Source organism: Thamnophis elegans, chromosome 5 (genome assembly GCF_009769535.1).
Source record: "Thamnophis elegans isolate rThaEle1 chromosome 5, rThaEle1.pri, whole genome shotgun sequence".
In the NCBI taxonomy this organism is placed as follows: domain Eukaryota; kingdom Metazoa; phylum Chordata; class Lepidosauria; order Squamata; family Colubridae; genus Thamnophis; species Thamnophis elegans.
In genome coordinates this window covers 67377375-67400743 of record NC_045545.1, presented here as the reverse complement: position 1 = coordinate 67400743, position 23369 = coordinate 67377375, and the positions used below count along the sequence as shown (strand labels likewise).

The 23369-nt window shown below is 38.3% G+C and overlaps 1 protein-coding gene across 1 annotated transcript in view; it reads right to left on the bottom strand.

Moving 5' to 3' along the window:
- Positions 1-1571: 1571 nt before the first annotated feature.
- The window catches only part of ZNF341 (zinc finger protein 341), a 28991-nt gene continuing 7193 nt past the window's right edge, over positions 1572-23369 (bottom strand). The window contains exons 2-15 of the mRNA XM_032218894.1: positions 22493-22603; positions 20520-20707; positions 19303-19452; positions 18449-18673; positions 16541-16730; positions 15208-15292; positions 14206-14396; positions 11334-11527; positions 10074-10282; positions 9442-9538; positions 7698-7830; positions 7198-7309; positions 5198-5268; positions 1572-4712 (exon numbers count right to left, since the gene is read on the bottom strand). Of these exons, the coding sequence (XP_032074785.1) occupies positions 4201-4712; positions 5198-5268; positions 7198-7309; positions 7698-7830; positions 9442-9538; positions 10074-10282; positions 11334-11527; positions 14206-14396; positions 15208-15292; positions 16541-16730; positions 18449-18673; positions 19303-19452; positions 20520-20707; positions 22493-22603 (2468 nt within the window). The 3' untranslated portion in view covers positions 1572-4200. The remainder of the gene's footprint in view (positions 4713-5197; positions 5269-7197; positions 7310-7697; positions 7831-9441; positions 9539-10073; positions 10283-11333; positions 11528-14205; positions 14397-15207; positions 15293-16540; positions 16731-18448; positions 18674-19302; positions 19453-20519; positions 20708-22492; positions 22604-23369) is intronic.

Below are 23369 nucleotides of genomic sequence, written 5' to 3'. Positions count from 1 at the left end.
ATTTTTGAAAGATATGATACAATGGTTCTGAGATAACGTCTGCCAACTCCATCAGAACTCTGGGATGTAATCCGTCAGGTCCCGGTAAATTACATTCATCTAGATCAGACAGGTGTTATCTTACCATTTTCTTGTTTATTTTATTTTTTATTTCTAGTCTATCTGTTATGGTTATGTTTTTGGTATGTTGGGCTCTAGTTTATTTTTGTGTGTGGAGTGGTGCAAAGAATGAGTTAACTCATTAATAACAGATTCAGATTGGGCATAATCTGATACCAATAATTATTTAAGTTGAATGAGTTTGTTCTTCAACCTCCCCATGTTGGGGCTGATGTTGACCTATAGATCTTGTGCTCATGCCTTAAATATTTAACTTGATTTTGGATCGCTTGTTCTCCCCAATCTCATTTCTGTAATACTGAATCTGGAGAATTAAAAGGATACACACTCTTTTGGATCATTTTGGTCAGTCCTAATAACACTATTGCCAACTGTGGATATTAAAACAGTCAGGATTGGAGCATCTTTCCAATAACAAGAAGTAGCTGAGACTTGGGGGCAGGAGATTAATAGATCAAATAATGGAAGGTCTACAATATGGAGAAAACTGAGAATATTCCAATAGCATTTTCAAATGGATTTGCAACCAATTTCAGAGAAACAGATGTAATGCTTCTGCCAAAATAAAATTGTCTCAGGACATACTGATCATTGCTAGCTTACACAATTTTAATTCCAAGAGATTGTGTATTTTTAATTCCAAGAGATTGTATTTGGGGGGGGGGGGGCAGGTGTTGCATGCACCAATAACAGGAGATTTGCTGTTAATGGTGATGAGCGGATATCCTACCATGACAAAGGATTGAAAATGCTATTTCAAAAAGACCCAATGTAAAAAAAGAACACTCCATGGCTAGGCAGACTAGCCTTGATTTATACACATCCCTTCATCAAAAGGCAACTGCAGACAACAGGATGTGGTAAGAACAAAATTATAGTGTTACTTTTGGGAGCAAGGTAATTGAGAAAAATATATTTAGGAATCCTGCCCCCTCATGTCACTCAAATGTATCAGGGACGGAGGTAAACCTTAGAAAAATATTTTCCTTAAAGGAAGCTCCTGACAAGAATTATACAATATATGAAAATCTGTGTGAAGTTTCCAAGAGTTGGCCTAATTAATTTACGAACCTTGAGACAAGGTTTTTTTTAAAAAAAAAACCATTCATTTATTAGGGCTAACATCTTGGCACGGACTTCTGTGGAGCCGAAACTAAATACCACTTAATGGCATCTGAACTTTACCTCCGTGTCCCCTTCCCTCTGGTTGAGGTCATTAATCACATTCTCCAACAGGACGTTATGGCAGGGTTCTGGACATGCACATTACATCCCAGTACAGAAATAAGAGACTTTTACTCTGGCCAACAGTATGCATGGCATTCCCCCCCTCCTCAAGTTGATAGTAGTCATGGAAACGCTTTAGACATTGACAATCTGTAATACTGGAATAGAGATAATTTAATCTAGTTTTTATTCTGACATAATGAATTTTGTTGAGAAAAACTTTGACATAGGCTTATCACCTGTGCTGGAAGTACAACCTTGGTTTTTGGAGAAATCTAGAGGCAAATTACTGCAGCTAAAACTTTGAAACCACTTATAAGTGGTTTCAACTTATAGGCAACTTGTATCACTTCTCTGTATTTTCTTCACAGTCCTTGTGCAAACAGCAATGGGCATATAGAAACCAGATCAATGGAGATGCCTAATAAAGATGCCAGCCCCTTATGTTCTTGGTATTCTAATGGGCAATAATTGAAAATAAGGATTCACTTTCAACAGACGGATATGGTACCCTCTTGAAATGTGACTTGTAGACAATGTGAAGCAAGGGTTGGGTATTAGGTCTGCATGTGCATGAAACTCAGAGGTTGCAATTCTATGTATCTTTAAAAAAAACTATAGCATTCTACTAAATTTAGAGGGGCTTACATCTGAGTATATACATGTAAGCTGGACCCACATCACACTAAATTGTGTACCATATCATAGATTGTTTTGTTTTGGCTTAGTGTGTTGTGTTACCAAGCTAGTTGGGACCCCCAACTTGGTCTTTATGTAGTCACTAAGTGAAAAACCATGTGACTGAAATTGTACTTTTAATTTTATACAGGACAATGCAAACCAACTATAATGGCAAATACGAGAGAGACATCAGTTTGTAAATATGGGTAATGGTCCCAAAGTTACCTTTTCAGTACCACTGTAACTGCGAACAGTCATTGACTGAGGCAGTCACTAATCAAGGACTGTAGTCTGACACATTAATGAGACAAACCAGTTTAGTACTTTAGTTAAAAACTAAAAGTGCAAAACTGTGTTTCAGAATGCACACAAGTGTGCATGAAGCACCTATTTTTGAATAATTAAAGTAAATGTGTTTTGCTAAATATAGGTTTCTCTGGAAATTGTTCCCAACTGTTCCCACACGTGGAATATAAGTACACATACATAAAAACATCTAGGGATCACACTAATGCCATTATGCAGATTGAAAAAACTGCAGCTGCTTAAATAAGAGACCATACATGCCCATGGTTTTTGAGTTACCTCTCTTGAAGTCAAACCAAGTTCTCTCATTTCCTGTGGATATAACAGCAATTCTAAAATTTCAGATAAAAGTAGTACACAAAAGGCCAAAAATTCTGACTCAAAGATTTAACAATCTGTAGTGTCACAGAATGCATGTTTTCCAGAGGCTTGTGGACAGCATACACTCAAGAACAATTGCCATTGGATAGTATAATTGCAGGACATCTTGGGAAAAAATAACATAACATCAGCACAAGTAATTCATTGGTACTAATATAATTCATTGATTAAATTAATATCATCCATACTTATCTCAATCTGGTCTTTAATAAACCCAAAGCAACTATTTGCTCAGGTCCAAGAAGATGGTCCCCATTCTAGGAGGCTATCTTTCACTACCAGTTGTTTCCCTCTATCAAATAAGTGGTTGTGAGGCACAAGATCAAGCTACAATGCTCCACAAGTGCATTGTCACTGAGCCTAATGTTGAAGTACCTTAGAGTACCGTTTCTCAACCTCAACAATTTTTAAGACGTATGGATTTCAACTCCCAGAATTCCCCAGCCAGCATGAGGTTGAGAAAAACTGCCTTAAAAAGCTTTCTTCTTAAATGTAATGAATAACTGTGGTGTTACAAATGGATGGAAGAGAGAATGAGCACCACTATAGTCCATGCTGGTCTTTCCTCCCTTTTGTCCCCTTTCCCAGTTCTTTCTTAGCAGGTACAAATTTACCAACCCTCAACTCTTGAAAGTGTCACATTTTCCTTTGAAATTGAGATTCCCGTGATATTCCGGTTTCAAAATCATATGTTCAGATGTATTTCCTTCCAAAGCTGCTGTTCAGTATCAGCAAATCTGAGAAAGGTTTTTTTCAAGGAGGAGCCGGGGGTGGGGGGGGTGGGAATCGAGCTTCAACTTGTCTACTGTGTTTGTATACAATTTTCCCATTCTGATATACCCTGAGAAAAGGAAATAGTTAAAAAATACTTTAATGAATAAGTCTCTGAAGTTTTCAAAGGATCCTGTTATGAAAAAACCTTCATCTTGAAAGTGCAACGTATAGTTTAGGACAGAACCATAAATGTGATCCTCGGAGTGCACAGGGGAGCAAGTACCATATGAGTGACGGCATCATCACAGAAATTTCACAACCTGCAAACTTGGTGCAAGTACGTAATATTTGCACAATAACATTTTCTTGCACGTTTTGTCATTTTGGGGTCATTACCGTTTGCTGTAAGTGCTCCATAATGAAACAATAAAATTAAATCAAGAAATGTGGGAAAAAAATGTTGCGGTGATCTAGATTCGGAGTTCAAGAACTTGAAAGAATATTAAAACACCGGGTATCTTTAAATAAGAAGAATATAAACTATCCCCATCTGCTTTTAACAGCTTCTTCAAATGAATTCATCCAGATAAGGAGAGGAATGACTTCACTTTGTAACACGTTTGTTTGAAAGAATGCAGTTCTCTGCATGGGTGAAGCTAAACATTTATACACATACATCACCATTCATTTCTCACTCTCTGCAGTTCTTTTGTATCAGTAAACACAGGGATTCTCCTTCCTACTAAATGGACGCGGCATAGCATTCGTCAATTAGTCAGTAGTGTGGATGTAAACAGGGACTGCCAGCATGGCACATGGACTCTCTGAGCCAGGTTGCAATTCTGTCAGAGCAAGGTTGGGGGAGATGCCAGAATGCTGGCCAGAGTTGCCAGTGTCTGAATTTGCTGCTGATCTGCCAACCACAATGGAGAGAACAGTGTCAGGTTCAGAAAATTGTTCTTTATTGGGACCACTTTTTTGAAGGCTTTCTCCACCTGTAGTGTCTTTGAGTTCCGTGAAAGCCAACTGGGCAGAAAGAGGAAGTCCCACTTTCCGCCCACGTGCCCCCCACTTCTTCTGGGATTTTCTGACTGGTAATTCTTTATCCTTTGATGAGTTCAGCCTACATTTGTGGTCCTTCATGTACTTCTGGCGAGTAAAGCCTTTGCTACACGAAGGGCAACGGTACTTATAGTTGCCAGTGTGAGAACGTTGATGTTCCATCATATGAGCTCGCCGGCTGAAGGCTTTGTTACAATACTGGCACTTATGGATCTTCATACCTTAAAAAAGAGAATGCAATAAACAGCTTAGATATAAAAAAATTTATGTAGGCCTCATCTAGATCCAATTAACACTTTTGTGGATGAAGCAAGATTTGAACCTAAAACTTTATGCAACACTTTCTTAGCGACTCTACATCAATTCTATATAAATATACTGGTGATATAAACCATATTTTGTATAGAGAGCCATGGAAACTCAGCTACATTGAATAGATATTTATTGAGGGTTTTGCTAGCATATAGTTGGCTTTTGGAAATAGAGTCCAGCATAACAATTCAATGTGGAATGGTTAATTCAATCCCAATGGTAGCTAAAATTAGATATTTTGATTCAAAGCTCAATGAATAATTAGGGTGAAGTTGCATTGCTTCTACTCTTCACTGAAGTTAAGAAACAAAATCTAAATGCTTTATTAACATTCAATACATTAATTATAATTATTTCCAGTTCTGATCCAAATCAAAGCAATCATTCCACATACCTGAATGGGATAAAATATGAGCTTTCAGTTTGTCCGGTCTATTGAACTCTTTACCACAGCCTGTGTGATTTCTGAATAACAAAATAAAAATAAGCAATGCAAAGATAAACTTCTAAGATTATGTATTTATTAAAATATCTGTATGGTCATCCTTTGAATAGATAATTCCATTTCACCAATACAACGATAGTCATCTTCCAGAAGCAAGTTATAAGTTTAAATTATCAAACCCTTTGATAGCAAGAAGTATTGAGTTCTTGGTGCTTTCTGAGCTTGGTTGTTTCCTTGCACACATTTTATTTTCATGCTATGTAACATCATCAGCACAAAAGACAGTATGATTTACTGGTTGTTTTATATATACAGATAGTCCTTGTTTAGCAACCACAATTAGGACTGGCAACTCAAGTCATTGAGTGATCGCTAAGTGAAATCATGACTCTGCTTATGATCTTGCTTTAGCTTTATTTTGCTTTACAGACCTCCAAAGGTCGTAAATATGAGGACTGGTTGTAAAGTTATTTTTTCATCACCATCATAACTGCAAATGACTGTTAAACAAGGACTTTATATAGTAGCTTGCTACTTTCCCTCACAAATGTTACCTAGTCTGGTACAGAAAGAGAGCACCAAACACCCTGCAGTTCTACCCTGAGTTACTTATATTCTCTTCTGCTGCAAGAATGAAGTCCCTACACAGTGATGGTAAGAATTTTGTTCTGTTTCTCCTTCATTATCCTATGAAACAAACATCAAAACAAAAAAATAACTGCATATTGATCTTTAATTAAAGAGGCAGAAAGAATAAAAGACTATCACAGTGAACAATCTACCGTATTTTTCGCTTGATAAGACACACTCCCTGCCCCAAAAAAGACCTTTGTGGTCCTTTGGTGAATAGCAGCCGAGCCGCGGTGGTGGGGTCCTTTTACAGTGCTGAATCCTACCTCTTCTGTCTTTGCCATTGCCCGCCTCTTCTATCTCTTTTCCACAGTGCAGGAGTCAATAGGCAGAGCTGGCACATGAGAGGACACCTATCTGTAGTCCTCTCAGGCTCTGCTCCTGCCCTCACTATACTGCTGCTCCAAATTTTTTTGCTTGTTCTCCTGCTCGAAACCTAAGTGCATCTTACGATCCGGTGCGTCTTATGGAGCAAAAAATATGGTACTTCCAAGCAAGATTGTTTCTACTATGCTACTTTATTGCACCATTTAAGAAAGTCAAAGTCATTCTATCAAGCCAAGAATGGGAAGAGGTAAACAAGTCAGATAAAGCAATATTTAATGGAAACAATATTTTCAATATAATGAGAGCTTTGGGATGGTAGGGTCTACATGAGACTACTGACAAACTCTCAGGTTTACAGCAACTATGAGATGATGTGCGATAGTGCCATCTGGAAGCGCCTTACAAAAGGATGGATCATCTGCATAAACCACAATTTTTCTCAACTTTGTCTTTCTTTCATCTCAAAACTGATTTTCAGTATAATAACTCAATGTGTAGCCAGAGCTTTTTAAAATAAGCAACCTTGGTACAAAACACTTAACCCTGTTGCACCCAAACTATGCAGAGATGTATCATGGGATACTTCACTATTTAAAAATGGAGCTGTTAGTGAGAATGTCACAGCCCACGTTGGATACCTCTGGGGCTGTTATGAACTGAGAAAGTTTGGAAACTTCTGATTTAGCCAACCTCAGAGTCAATAAAAATACGACAATTCCATCTCCTTTATGTGCATTTCTTCAAAAAACTGCTAATTCTGCATCATTCTATTTTCTAATACCTAAGCAATCCACTGTTGTCTATGAAACTAGTCCCAAATTTCACTTCTCAACCAAGAAGCTTCTTTAGCTGAGAAGCGAAACATCTTCAAAGAAAAATCAGAAAGTCCAGTTGCCTCTTGGAAAAGTACCTTTGGGACAACCATGACCTGAATAACTGAGAATCTCCATAGACTATGAAGCTAGTGTTGCTCTGGACCCTCTGATACTTACGAGAATGGGCATTTGTATTTCTTGAAAGGCTCATGGATCAGCATATGCCGTTTGAGTTTATCCTTCCTGTTGAAAGCTGAGTCACAGACTGAACACTTAAAAGGTTTTTCACCTGTACAGGAAAGATGTATGAATTCAGCAACAAAGACATACATGGGTTTGGTTAAAAAGCATTCTAATAAGTCATTTTCCAGTCCTGGGTAGCAGAAACATGATTAAACAGAACTGGCATTAGTTCCGCAAGACCTTTCTTGTTTCTGATGTAATATATTGCTTCCAATAGATGCTTGTATACTTAACATACATTCAAATGGTTCCAATCAAAGTAGTGATCCATCAGACAGAAATTAAGAAGCTTGCTAAGTGAACACAATTTTTCAAATAGGGAGGCAAAACCCAACACATGTTAAGGTATCAGCCACCTCGGAAGTTGATGACAGGAGAATCTTAGAACATGAATAGGTTCAACAGATTGGAAACCAGTTTCTGCCATTTCTTACCCGAATGAATGTGTGCGTGTAATTTGAGGTAGTGTTCTCGGCGGAAGAACTTTTTGCAGATCTGGCACTTAAATTTGCCTCCTCCTCCATGCGTAGGGAGATGCCTTCGCAGGTACCTCTCACAGGGAAACACCTGTAAAAAGAAGGCAATGTCGTTAAAACTCTGGTTAAGATCAAGGACATTTAAAAGAGTAGTGATACCAGTCAGACCAGGAGGGGGCACTATTTTGTGGCTACAGTTTGCTCCTAATATTTTTTAAGAAACTGGCTCTAAAAAGTGAATGTGAAGGTCATATCTCAAATGTGGACACGGTTGCATTTTAGAAAGTTTTATGATTGCCTTCACTTTTCAACAGGGAAAGCTTTATCTTAGGGGCTTATTTTACAGTTTTCATTTATTTCTTGACTCAAGGAATAGACACTAACTGGCAGCTGAATACCTTCATCACTTTTCATCAGTTATGATTAGATGGGCACTCTGAGGCCCTCAAGAGCTCTTTTTGATCCAGGGCCTACAGATTACCTACTCTTTCCCCAAGAAAATGGGTATGTACAACAAATCTATACAGTAAAATTCTAAAGCAGATGAGACAAAGACTTTTCTAACATAAATTAAGTAAGTTTTTTAAAAAAAACCAACCCCACATGGATAGTTCCTGTCTTAGGGAATGAGCCACAGGACAGAAAGCATATTGTGCATGGAAGAAGATAATCGTGAGAACTCAGGGGCTGCCACTCCAGTGTCATCCTTTGCAATACAGATGGCACAATACAACTGGATGTAAGTGTGCATCCACTATACAAAAGTGTGACTACAAAAGCAACCTTGGGCAAGACTCCCTTTTCTCATTCTAAAGCCCGAGAAACAAACTATGAAACAAACATGAAAGAAAAAAAGGGGAAAAATTGCTATACTAAATGATTAAATCATAGAATAACTTATTTCTCCAGAAAGTCAATTTAGTTTAGTTTAATTTAGTTTATTATCATTGCACATGGTACAACGAAATGCTGTCTTCAGTGTACATTATAACTATAAAAATAAAAACACAAACACACATCCTTTACTTTCTATATAATTGAAATTGAAAACCGATATCGCACTATATCATAGAATTCAATATGGTTACTGCCCTGAGATAGAAACTATTTTTCAGCCTATTTGTCCCTGTTTTTATTATCCGTCTGCCAGATGGTAATAGTCCAAAAAAAGGGTGCCCAGGATGAGATGGATCTTTAAGAATGTTTTGAACTTTCTTAAGGTAGCGGGAGCTATAAAGCTCTTCCAAAGAGGGAAGAGGGCAACCAATGATCCTCTGGGCAATTACATTAACCCTCTGGAGTGTTGTACTATCTGCCACTGTGCAATTGGCAAACAATACACAGAAGCAGTAAGTTAAGATACCCTCTGCGGGGCAGTGATAGAAGGTCACCAGCAGTTTTCTATTCAGTTGTTGTTTCCTGAGAAGTTTCGGGTAGTATCATCTTTGCTGGGCCCTTTTGACCAGTGGTGCAATGTGAGTGCCCCAGGTCAGGTCCTCTTTTATGATAGCACCCAGAAACTTAAAACTGGTCACTTGCTCCACTCAGTCTCCATTGATAAGCCAGGGCTGGATGTCTGCTCTATTCCTTCTGTAATCCACTATAAGCTCCTTGGTCAGTTAAGGACCAAGTTATTGTCTCCATATCATGAAAGCAACCGTTCCACTTCATCTCATCATTTACTGTTAAGATATCTGCCTACCTTTTGACAATGAGGACAGGGGAAGTTGTGTGTTGCTGTCTGTAAGTGATGCTCCAGGGCTTCTGGTGTGGAATATTTATTTACACATTTGGCACACCTAAAGAAAGAAAGAAAGAACACGTTAGTATGGCTGAAGTCTGCAGGCTGGCTGTAGTTTCCTTGTCCATATGCATTTGCAAAAAACATTGTCAAGGGGGGGGGGGGGAACAGAGAGCCTTGAAGGAAATAAAGGCTCACAATAAATAAGTAATTGCCTAAAGTCTGGGTTCAAAGTTGCCAGATTTGCCAGCAAAAGAATGAAAAGTTATGGAATGGATTAAAAACTTAATTCATTTTATACACCTCTGGTATGACTTAAATAGAAAAAAAATAATCCCTACATCAATATCTATGAAATATATTTTCTTAACTCTAGCAGGTTATTATGCTCTCACAGTGGGGTTTTATTTTGTTACTTTTTAAAGGAAAATACCAAATCATTCAACAGCTAATCCACAACACTGACTGCTCTCCTAGCTGCAGTTTAAATATTTGCGATATATTAATAACATCAAGTTTGAATCAAATCATTTTTCATTAATTTTTCCCTCCCAAACAGATTAGAAATATTGCTATTTGCAGTGCTACCCTACTTGTAAACTGCCATGTCCTTCTTGGGGCTGTGTTGAGGGAGCAAGTTGTGGGAATATTGATGGACACCCAATTCATACAGAGAAGGATAGTCCTTGCTGCAGAGGTGGCAGCGATAGCTCAGCTCTTCCTGGTGGTTCTTGATATGCTCTAAGAAAGAGTCCAGCTTTTGAAATGTCTGGGCACAACTTTTCACAACGCATTTGTACACCTGCACAGTAATGATAAGAAAAGAGAATTTGAATCCACATTATTCTGTGCCACCAGAAGCAAACAAACTGTACTGTACTCTCAGCATTAAATGTATACATGTAATTGAAGGAGACTGATGTGCCCACTCACAGTGAAAGCTATGTATTATGTCCCTAGACAATGAATTACTCTTAACCTTTCTTTTTCCAGTCAGCCTCTCTTGAAAGTTAGCAATGAACCATTCAAATTCTGCCTTATGGAGAAAAATATAAAGCTATTTCCCTGTGGGAGGTTACACATTATATCAGTGCATGAGATTTGCCTCTAGATTTGCTCCCTGCCAGTAAGAAACCTAGGACAGTGCCCGATATGGGCTGATACCATCTAGCTTAGAATAGTTTCTACACTAGCAATGGCTCTCTAGAATTTTGAGCAGAATTTTTGTTCTCTATCTTCTTAGAAATTACAAGAATGAAAACAGGGATGTCCTGCAATCAAAGCATAGGCTCTGAGCAATGACTTATGAATATGCCCAGAATAATTCATGCACGCAAAAATTATATGGTTTTTACACGGTGAAAAAAAATGAAGGTAGTATAACTGCAAAATGTATTTCAACTATTAAGACATCTGTGATTTAGATTCCGTGGAATCACTTGTGTTATTATCTACATTGTGTTATCTACTCAAACACATACTTCTAAAGCTAAATTAAAATATGCATAGGAGGAAATTCCTATGCTGGATCCAAAGAACAATATGTCAAGAACAGTTTGCATGTGTACAAATTACAATTCCTGTACCTAACATCAAAAAGCCTTTGTCAATCAGTGACTAGCCAAATAAATTAAACAGAACATTACTCTATCATAGAGCATAATTTTATGTTTTAAACTGTATAGGCTAAAGATAAAATAGTTGGCAAAACAGCCAACATTTCGCATGTGAGTTTTGTAACCTATATACATAGTGCAAATTTGGAAGTACGCATGCATTGCTCTGCAGCTCATGGAAAAGTGATAAAAAGCTAGGTATGATGGAACGAAGCCATCTCATGATAAACTATCTACCTGTTCATGTTTATGCTGAGTCATGTGTGATTTCAGCTGGAAATACGTATTGAATTTCTTGGGACAGAACTGGCACTGATAAGAACTGTCTATCAAGACCACTTGCTTGGCTTCCAACTTTGCCGTGTCATGTTCTTCCCCAGGAGGCAGGGCTTGGGGCTGTGGAGGGCTGCTTCTTGGAGCATGGCTTAAGCCTAAAGAGGGGAAAAAACATAGAACACAGAAATACTAGTTTTAGTTTCAAACATTTCAATGGAAATAAGCCTTCCGTAACAATTACAAACAAGATCAGCAAAATAGAATGAATATAATTCATTTTTCCAAGATGCAAAACTGTGGAAATTAGATTTCCGTCTTTGTGTGTCTTTGTTTTTCATTCTTTATTATGACGGAGGATAAAGCCTATGCTCAATTTCACTTTAAAGTCAGAAGAAATCCTGTCACCAATGTTACATATTCTCTCCAGTATTGGAAGGATATGCTTGACAACAGCAGTTACTAAAGAACACTAGATAAGGACTTTATTGTACCTGTGAAGTGCTTTCAGGTGGCCCACTGATATCTACAGGGCGGGGCATAACCTTTTCCTAGGGGGTCACAGCAAGATCGACAGCAGTTTACAACTTCCGCGACACCTCATTTTAAAGCCCATAAAAAACTGAATTGAATGAGCTATTAAATGTTAAATTTGCTTTAAGAATGGCTGGAAAATTCGATTCGGAAGAACAAAGGATCATTGACAGAATAAAATGCATTGCCTTTCGAGAGGCTCGCGATGCTGGAGCGACGTTTATCAATCGAAAATGGATTGCAAACAAATTGAAACGTCATCCGGATTGGGTTACTGATAATTGGAACAAAACAGCCCAAGAATGTTTCACAAAATTTGGAGAAGGGCGTCCTCTGCAACTGTCCCAAGAAAGCAAAGCCATCATTGCAACTGGCAGTCGCAAACAACGAAAAGGAAACCGAAAAGTGGCCCAAGAAATCCTTCAAATTCGTGGAAAACGAGTTGATCAAAGGACAATCGGCCGATATCGAGAACGAGAAGGTTTGAAGCCATTCCACGTCATTTGCAAACCATTGAAAACTCAAACCCACGTTCAAGATCGGCTTTGGTTGTGCGATTGGTTGTCTGAATGGACCGAGGAAGATTTTCTTCATTTGGCGCCATCTGACGAATTCTTCGTTTATGCCATTCGAAAACCGAATTTCCAGAACGATCGAATTTGGGCTAAAGACGTCGACGACATCGCCAAACATGAACGATATCGACAAATCGTTCGCAATCCGACTTGCATCGGGATTTTCGTCATTTTCACAGCCAAGAAACTGCATTGGGTTTTGAAGGATAAAGGGGAATCCTGGGATGGCAGTTATTTCCATGAGAAAATTTTATTGGAGAATGTCATTCCATTTCTCAGTGATCCAGACAATGTCTTGGTGGTTGGTGAGGCTGTCTTTCTTCATGACAAAGCTCCTTGCATGCGTGCAAATGCGACTCAGCAATTGTTAAAGGAAAACAATGTCGAATTTTGGGGCAATGACGTCTGGCCGGGAAATTCGCCAGATCTCAATCCGGCAGAGAACATTGGGGCCATAATTAAGGATGAAGTGGAAGCTCTGATGATTCAGGAGCAAGGTCAAAATCGATATTCGGTTGAAACTTTGAGAATGAATTTGGAAACTGTGTTGAAAAATCTGGAAAATCGAACGGAACTGTTTGAAGATTTGTTGTGTTCTTATCCACCTCGTTTGAATGCTGTTCGAAGGGCTAATGGTGGTCATACTGACTATTAAATCGTGTCAATAAACTCAGTTTTTGATGGGCTTTCGAATGGTGTATGAATTATTTGTGTTGTTATTACAAGTGTTGCTGTGACCCCCTAGGAAAAGGTTATGCCCCGCCCTGTATTTCATTGCTGTGGGAATAAATTAGGAACCGAATGATAGGATTTTAAAGTGCTCCTCTCATATTCTCAAGCAATGAACAGCTTAGTTCTTGGTGAAGTCCTTGTTATTTGGGCAGAGGAGACTAAAGTAAAACAAATATTCCCTAACACATAAGATTCATTCATCACTGTCAGGCTTATTTTGTTATATGAGTTCCAACTTTTGCCTTGATGAGCCCAATTATAACTTAAAACAGTTTGGCCCCTACCAATCTTCTTATTGCCTATCAACCAGTTGGTATGTACAACCCAGGAAACAATCTCAGCCCAAGCAGTTACATTCACACAATATGCAAAAAGGCTTGATATGCATGGATCATTGACTGTATTTTTTTATGACCATCCAGAGCCAATAGTAGATATATTTAGGAAGTTAGTGATACCACACACCCAAACACTAGATGCACAGCTTCTGTTTCAGGTATACATCTCATGCAGGCTTTCCAATCTGTTCCTCTCCAGACTCCAATTCTCATAATTACTAGCCAGCAACATCTTCAATTGGAGAAGGCCTGTCTAATGCAAAGCAATTGTATCTAAAGGTTTATTCAGATATTCTCTTCCTGAGGATAGATGATAGATTTTCAGTATGCATCTAATTTTAAGTTTAGTCCATAGAAGGGGAAAAATCAGTATTACAGGTTCCGCAAGCGAAGAAAACATTTGAAAAGGATTAAGAATTACAAGAGTATGAAACAATATTAAACGAAGGACTATGACTGAGCAAGATCGTAACATCTGTGTATTTGATTTTTAGATTCGTATGCTAATAATACATACTTAAACCACCAGTACACCATAGTTATTTTTCTAGCCCTTTCATCTATGAATCTATAAAACAGAATAGTAGAAGCACTATTGTTCAGAAGTTTGGTGAAGCAGGTCCATGTGATTGGCCATTCAGGCAGTTAATAATGCACCTGCATTTTCCTCATCCTCCTGCTGGTTGGGGTTGAGTTGCATGACTTGCACAGTGACAGAGCTCCGAGAGATGGTACACCCAATTCCTGGTGGCCACACCTTATGCGTCTGCATGTGCTTCTTCACATTGGATTTTTGCGCAAAAGCTCGACCACACACAATGCACTGGAATGGCTTCTCTCCGGTATGACTGAAGGAAAAATAGACACTACATCAGAGAACAGGAATCATAATATCTCAATAGAGGGGGAAACATATTACTAGGGAACTCGACTACAATCTTCCCTGTTGTGGGTTCGTCTTTTTTTAGGATGTTTCCTCTGTCAGCATTCAAGGAGGAGACACAATCTTCTAAGCGAGAAAGTTAATCCACCATTTATGTATTTCATCTACTTTAACTTCCTCTATCCTTTTAATACTGAACACTTTTTCCAGCTGGCTCATAACTATAATTAAGTTGCATTCCAAATTGCATGTAGATAGGAATTTACATGATTGGAAAGCTCCTTCACAAGCAACTTTTCTTACACGTAAAAACCGTACCCCTTCAGGGAGAACAGACAAAATACATTGTTTTGAGAAGTATTTTTCTATGTGACAAGAATCTGCCTGGGGAGACATGAAATCATACAAACGCTTCTCTGTAGCCTAACGTGGTACAACTCTGTCTTTCTCTCTCTCCTATTGTAGTTTAAAGTTATGAGTGAATCAGGCCATGATGATTTATTCACTAATAATAAAACAAATCCTGACTTAATAATATGCACAAAAATTTGTTATCCCATGAGGCTCTGGAAGATCAGGACCAAGATTAAGTGTCACACATACACCATACAGAGACCAGTGTTCAACATTTGGGGGATCACACTGACCAAGCAGAGAGATGGCAGCTCTTGCCAGCAAGTAAGAAGGGCTCCAATTGTTGCTCAGAATATCCAATCAAGTCCTTGGCCTGTCCAAATAGACACTGCTTCTGTCCGATTTTGGAAGCTCAACACTACCTCCTGATATGTTGCTGCAGATCAAAATTCTTGGTGAAGGCTTTGTCACAGTATGTACATTTCAGTTTTGGTGACTTGGATTTTCCTGAAATGCAAACAGCAAAAAACAAGCAAGAATTTATGTTGGAAAGGCCATTCCTACTATATGGATTCTTGCTTGTCTACTACCCACCAAACTAGAATGAAGTTTGAGGAATGGAAACGCAGCAGGGATTTTGAGTACATTGCCTTATGGGAAGAATAGAATGAAAATAGTGGAAAATCCAATGAAATGTCTTTATGTGGGAGGAATGTAAAACCACTATTTGCATTTTCTGTTATCATGGAACTTTCTGCTTTACATCTCGTGCTTATATCACATTAATTCAGATTGCATTAATCTTGGCAAGGGAAAAAGCTTCTCCTACCTACACTGGATTTTTCATATTTTCTGATGTCATGGGAAAGAATGGCTTTGCAACATTTCCTACAACATCAGAACAATAACCCGGCTCTCATGGGTTGAAATGTTGTAGTGTGATCCATATTTGTGGATTACAATGAACATATTTGGTTTCCTGAAAAGATTAATGCTGAACTAATATTCCAATAATGTCTATACAAAATGACAACATAAAACATATAAATTTCATGAGGTTTAAATGTGATTTCCTATGTACAGGACACAGACTTCTACTTTGTAAATATATGGCAACATGTATTCAACCTGATTTGTTAAGCAAAAACAAAAACCAAGTCTTAAAAATAACCTGAATGTAAAAACAAAATGAGCCCATTCAACTATATGGCTGTTAGTTCCTTCTTTAAAATGAGAACACAGTAGCTACATAGTGTTTCTGAATTTTATGAAATATGTAACAAACCAAAGTTTCACATTCCTATATCATCCAAAATATTATTTTACGTATTTTATTACATCTTCCAAATAAAGACATCTTGTGCATCTATTAGAAGCTAATGATGTGATTCTTCTATTTCACATGTTTCAGCATTGAATAGGAAATAGTACATTAGCAATTTCATATAAGGCCTAGAGGAATGTTGTCCATAGGGTCGCAATGGGTCGGACACGACTTCGCAACTAACAACGATTTTATATAGATATAAAGCAATGGGTTATAGGGATTCTAATAACCAGTATTTGGGCTATCTGTTCTTCCAGATGATTATTATTGGCCATGTTGGCTTTGGGGTACAAGAATCACAATCCAGGACTATATGGAGGATCATAGATTTTCCTTTACAATATGTCACCCAAGTCGTCCAGTATCATGGACTCCACAATCTGTCTTACTTAAATCTAATTAATCTAATGAGTAGCAAGAAGACATACCTTCAAGCAAGTTATTGTCTGGTTTGGAACGACGGTTCTTGGAAGCAGAATCAAAATTGGTCAGATTTCCTCCACATGTATTATTCAAGGAAGCAGCAGCATTAGCATTTTTAGACTTAAAGCTTTGTTTGCTTGGACTATATACTGGAGGGGAAGGATACACTGGGTTTTCCACACATTGGCTTGGTACCTAAAACAGAAATCAGTGGTAACATGATAACACATCTGACAGAAAAAATATAAATAATTCAAAGCTACATCATTTCTGACAACCATGACTTCTCAACCATCACATAGAAGAGAAATAGGCTATCTTGACTTCTATTGTCAGCTCGAAGTTTGGAAATAAGAAGCATAGCAAAGTTGTGTTGCTTACAGATGAAAAATACAAACTCCTGCATTGTTACACATTTGCATTATCTTCTAGTAAGTCCATGGAGAATCTGGTGCTAATCCTGTTTTTAACTGCTATGTTGGATAAACATTGACAAAACCTAAATATAGTTAGCCTGAAATATAGTTACACCAGTTAACATAAATTAGTACCAGTTGCTTATTCAATTTAACCGCAGTTAGGTTTCAGAAAACCTAAACCAATGTTGCCAAATGTGGATATTTTTCTCTGTGGTTACATTACTTTCATTTCTTCCATAATGTATTGTTTTTTCTAATCGTCCACAATCTACCCTGTTTCCCTGAAAATAAGACCTCCCCAGATAATAAGCCCAATCGGGCTTTTGAGCGCATGCTCTAAAATAAACCGTCCCCTGAAAATAAGCCCTCCCTGAAAATATTGCAACACAGCAGCAGCCATGAGGTGACCACGCTTGCCGCCTCCTGCACCTCAAAAATAATAAAACCTCCCTGAAAATAAGGTCAAACGCTTATTTTGGGGGTCAAAAGAAAATAGGTACTGGGAAACAGGGTAGATTTTCTAATAATCTACTGTATTTTTCAAAGTATAAGACACACCAAGATTTTGAAGAGATAAATTTTAAAAAAAAGTTTTTGCACTGTGCAGGCCTCCCAAATCCTCTGCACACCTCATTTTTTTGTGAAAAATGGGCATGCAGAGAGTTTGAGAGGCCTGCAAAGTGCTCCTGGGGGCTGGGGAGGCAAAAACAAGCAAAAAATGGCCCGTTTTCACTCATTTTTGCCCTCCCCAGCCCCCAAGAGTACTTTGCAGGCCTCCCAAACCTTCTGCACATCCATTTTTGTGAAGGGGCGGGGTTTCAGGAGGCCAAAAATGTATTCAGTGTATAAGACACACCCAGATTTTCACCGTCTTTTTTTGGGGGGGAAGGTGCGTCTTATACTCCAAAAATATGGTAGTTCTAATCTACAACCTAATGACCATTTAAATGCAATTTCTGAATAACAGCCTTCTGAAATATCTTATTCAATCTCAATACTGAGTCTATACAGTAAATCTGTAAGCTCTGTGTCTTGAAAGTCAGATTCTTTTAACACCTGACTTAGCTTTAGCATTTCATGACACATTGTTAAATGTATTTGTGTTAAGTATTATTTATCTTACTTTTCTATTCAAAAATCATTCAAATGTCCATCTACTATACCTGTAAGTTAATATATGATATTCCTTTTTCTGGTCATGTGCGGCCCACATAAGTAATACTTATCTCTCAATTTTGACAATCTGTATAAAACATAATTAATTTCCTTCTTTTGGAGACTGGGAACTATTTCACAACTTTTTTTCTTAGGAAGAAAATCATCACTTATTATAACTTTGTGGATTTAGTTATGCCACTCTCTGTAAACCAACAGAAGTGGCATTTTGAAGCTGAGTAAAATCAGAGCCAGGGTCATTTTACAAAGGCCAATTAGACTATGTAATAATCACAACTGAGAATATAATCACTAATAATCACTGCCAGGCATTTTTACCTCCAAAGGTGGATACGGCTGCATTCCCAGATTCTGTATTTCTACCGTTCCATTCCCAGGCATGGAGGTAGATGTGCTGTAGACTTCTGCCACTCCCCTGCTACCTGGATTGGCTGGGCCTGGCACTCCAAGGGCTCGAGGGGGTGGAGGGGGTGGCTGGGGGGGTGGAGGAGGTGGGGGAGGCTGAGAAAGGTATCCTGCTCCAGGATGCATATTCAAGCTGCTCTAAAAACAAAGAATGAGAAATTAGTCTTTCTTCCTTCCTCCCTTCCTCCCCTTTTTGGTCCATGAATAGGAACAATATTTGCAAGAAGATTTTAACCTTCCTTCTTTAACCAAGGTCAGTATCAATACCCATATTTTTCTGCACACTAGCAAAAAAAAATCTAAATCTATTTATATTTATTTAATAATGAAGGGATCTTTTTAAAGGAATAAACGTGTCAGCTTACATTTTCAACATAACAATATTATTACATCAAAGAAACTTAATTACGGACCACAAAAGATAAAAAATGCCTCAAGTCAAGGTCAATCCCTGGTTCATACACATATATTTGTAGATTTTTTAGGTAGCAACATTAATACAATTCTATGAATGATGAATGGTTTGGAATGGATGGTTTAAGGTATTTCCAATATATTTTATGCATGTGAAGCACCCTGCGCTTCAAATTGCATTTTGTCCTTCAGATTGCTGCCCAGCCCTTCTACACAACATTATGCATACCGTATGTGTTCATCAGACATTAAACATTCTTTTCCAACATACATGTATTAATTTTTGTTTTTATAGCACATTCCAATTGTCAGTGCTTACGTGTGTTTTAAATGGCAGGAAAAAGAATATTTACCTGCACAGTGGGTTGCACTGTGGACATTGGCTGGTCCAGGGTTGTGAAAGCAGACATGGCTGACATCAAAACCTCATCACTCACTAAGATGTTCCCTTGGACCAGTGTTTGGATCAAAGGAGAGGGTGGAACAGTAATATATGTAGAGATCTATTGAGCAAAATGGATAAAACAAAAACTTGCAATGGATATTAGCTAAGACACTTTTCAGAAAATTCTTCAGTAACACATAGAAACGAAGTAAAACAACTCATTCAGTGCAACTACTCGCTATAAGAAATGATGAAGTAAAAATGAAAATTTTGTAAATAAACCTCTCCAATTAAATTATGTAGCATAGTACAAAGGGTAAAATATTGTTCAGCTGGCAATTAGTGATTAAACAGGAGGAAATCAGGTTTTTATTTCAGATATTGTATTGCAGCCTTCCCAAACTTAAACCCTAAGGCCATGGCATATGTGCAAGAAGTAGCACACAGACCCATTTTTCCGGGCACACAAGCTGTCACCTGTTGCTCTTCCGGGTTCCAGTGTGCCGGTCACCTGGTTTTCACGCATGCGGGAGCGCCACAAACTGGAAGACCAGGCATCTGGTATGCATACACGTGCCAGAAATTGGAACATCATCTTCCTGGCACATGCATGCGCACCAGCTGGCTGCTTTCACGCACGCATGCATGCCAGAAACCAGACGACCAGGCAGCTGGTTTCTGGCACGTGTGCACACACCCGGGTCCCCTTTTGGCACTCAGTGCCGAAAAGGTTAGGCAACACTGCCCTAAGCCCACCCATTCTAGAAGTTGCAGCAGCTTAAAATCAGCTATCTCCACTGCCAATTCTCATACTGAGTCCACTGCCTCTGTTTCACAACACAACAGTCACCAACTTCTCTGTAAGGCAGAGGTCCCCAACCCCGGGCTGCAGCCCATTACCTGGCCACAACGTGTTCGGAACCCAGATGCACAAGCAGTGGGAGAGTGAGCATGTACACGCATGCCTGCCACTCATAGAGAACAGTCTCCTCCCCCCCCCCCCCCCCCAATCTGTCAAACCAGAAATATTGGGAATTGCTGCTCTAAGGTAATGGATGACAACCACTAGCAGGTTTTACACATGTTGAGACTGACTTTGGAATATAAGAGGAAACACTGATATGTTTAGTACACAGGTATGCTAAAGTACAATTGATGAAAAGTTTCAACATTCAGCATCTCTACCTGACGATTGGTGGTCTGAGCCTGCTGCACTGAGGTAATGGACGGGGTATACACACTGTTAGTAGCTAGGGAGACTGTAGCCAGTGAGGGGGCATTGCCTTGACACTGTTCCCGCTTATGAGTCATGAATGCTGGCAATGAGTTGAATTGCTTCTTACATTTCCCACAGAGAAATACATCTTCATCATCTGAAATTAGGAAAAGAAAAAAAAATTAATCCCAAAAAGACAGAGTTTCAGCCAAACAAAGTGATAAGAAATAATTAACTAAAATTGTCAAGTTCCAGTTAGGAGAATGCTTAGCTTTCTCACAGCAAGCCACATATGAAGTCCCCAACACATATTCTATTCATTTAAAAACTGTTCAAAGTTATGACGGTGCTGGAAAAAAATGGCTTACCCTACATTCCTTGCATTTACAACTGCTGCAGTGTCCCACAGTCACGTGACTGCAATTCGGACACTTGGCAACAAACATGTATTAGTGACAGTTGCAGCATCCAGAGAAGTCAGCAGGAAAAGTTGCAAATGGCAATCATGTTGTTCAGGGGTGGGTTTCTGCCGGCAATACTACCCGCTCGGTGCACGTGTCATTTTGCTCTGAATGCGTGCACAGTTGCCTATAAATAGGTCTGCACATGCGCAGAACATTTAAAAAGGTTTTTAAAAGATGTCGCGGCAACCGGGGAACCAGTTTGGGGGCGTGGCGAGCATGCAGTTCCTACTGGTTCAGAGACCCAGTCGCCATTTCCACTACCGGTTCCACCAAACCGGTAGGAACTGGTAAGACCCATCTCTGATGTGATGTCTTACTTAACTACCACGGTGATTCGACCATAGCATGAAAAGGCTGGAGATAGTAAGTGGGTCATAAGACTCAACCTGTTTCAGAAAAGGCTACACTCCCCTAAGTGGTCCAATTTGTACGCTGGACATGCTTTTAGATTCATCTCTATAGGCTCAGGCACACATAATGCCTTTCATTGACCAACATTGCAACAACAGCCATGATGCTACTAAAAATAGTCTCGTATCAGTAAATCCTGCTTGGTTAATCTGTTGTCTAGATTGCCATAATCCATTTGGATTATCTCTGAAAACCATCCAGAAACTTCAGTTCTTACCAAATTTGGCAGTAAGAGTACTGACTGGAATTGGAGGTTATAACCATATTATGCCAGTTTTATGCCATCTTTATCTGGTCATAATTTTTTTTCTGATTGCAGTTGATGAGATATTTAACCTCTAAGGTCCTGCATGGTATAACACCATGGCATTTAAACAAAATTTCAACTATTATGATTTTAGCCACACAGAATGCCTGAGTGTGGCAGATAATTTCTCAGATGTGGGCCTTCTCAATGGTAATCCTCCAAACCTGAAATGCTTGGAACCTATTTTATTATCAACACTAGGCAGTAAACGTTCTTAATTGTCACAGGTCTTTTAATATATTCATGATAACATATTACAATACAGGAAACTACTCAGAGCCTTTTTGGAATTGAGTAGCATATAAATTGCAGAAATAAATAAATTAGAATTGGATGCACTACATAGAAATTATTTAGTAATGTATTTGTTATTGTGTTTTTATTGTGTTTTTATACAATGTCTTTCTGTGTTTGTTTTTAAAATATCACCTTAATTTCTAACTGTCCTGGGAAAAACTATCCTGAATCAGCATGTGTCTGTTAAAAAAAGAAAGGTAAACAAAACCAAATAAAGTGCTATCTTATGCTAAATGAATGTATGTTAATGGCAGCAAGGTGACAATACATAGCAAATGCCCTACGGCTAGTAAACATAAAATCATTTCATTAATATTGTTTCGGGATCATATAGCTCTTCGAATACCTGGGGTAAAAGAACAAAGCAGTAATGCATGCATACACTCACCCACGCTGGAACCAATTACTATGTTACTGCCCATCACATGGAGAAGCAACAAAGAAATCCCAATTGAAGACTCACCCATGGACTGGATGGAGGAAGATGTGTTGACTGTCTGTGATGATGGATCTGTAACACCTCCTTGGCCATCTAACAAGGACTGAACAGCTAGCACTGTCTGATTATCCATTCCTGGAGGGAATAGAAATAGCAGTCAGAAAACCTGTATTACTTCCAGGAAAAAATATATGAAAAAAACAACTGCAATAAATCCTATTTCAGCACATTAACTTGCATGTTATTTCTAGGTTTCTTACAATGTAGGGATCTTTGTTAACTGTACTTAATCAGACCTGATCACAGTTCAAACTATTGAGCTGTGATCGGGTTTGTTTACAACTATGGTCACACAAACACTTTTTTTCTCCCTCAAAACTGCCACTTCTTTCCTTCCACTAGATAGGTTCTTCTTTCTTTTTCTGGTTCCAGTGTGGCAATCCCCAGACTCTGGGCTTTTTTAAAAAGATTTTTTGAATTAGTGGGTTAGTTTAAGGCCCAATATGACCTGCCTTCAACATTACAACCATTCTCACAATCAGGTGATCGCAATTTTGATACTTGGCAACTGGCTTACATTTACAATGATTGCAGCATTTTGCAGTCATGTGATCATGATTTGCAATTTTCCCAGCTGGGTTTTGACAAGCAAAGTGAATTTGGGGAGTCAGATTTGCTTAAGGATCATGAGGAGAAAAGGTTATAAAATTTGTCCTGGTGGTCATAAGTCAATGCAGTTTACCATACTGTCATTTTATCCCGTATTGTTTAACATTAATTTTATATATATATAAAATTTTATATATATATAAAATTTTATATATATATAAAATTTTATATATATATAAAATTTTATATATATATATATATATATATATATATATATATATATATATATATA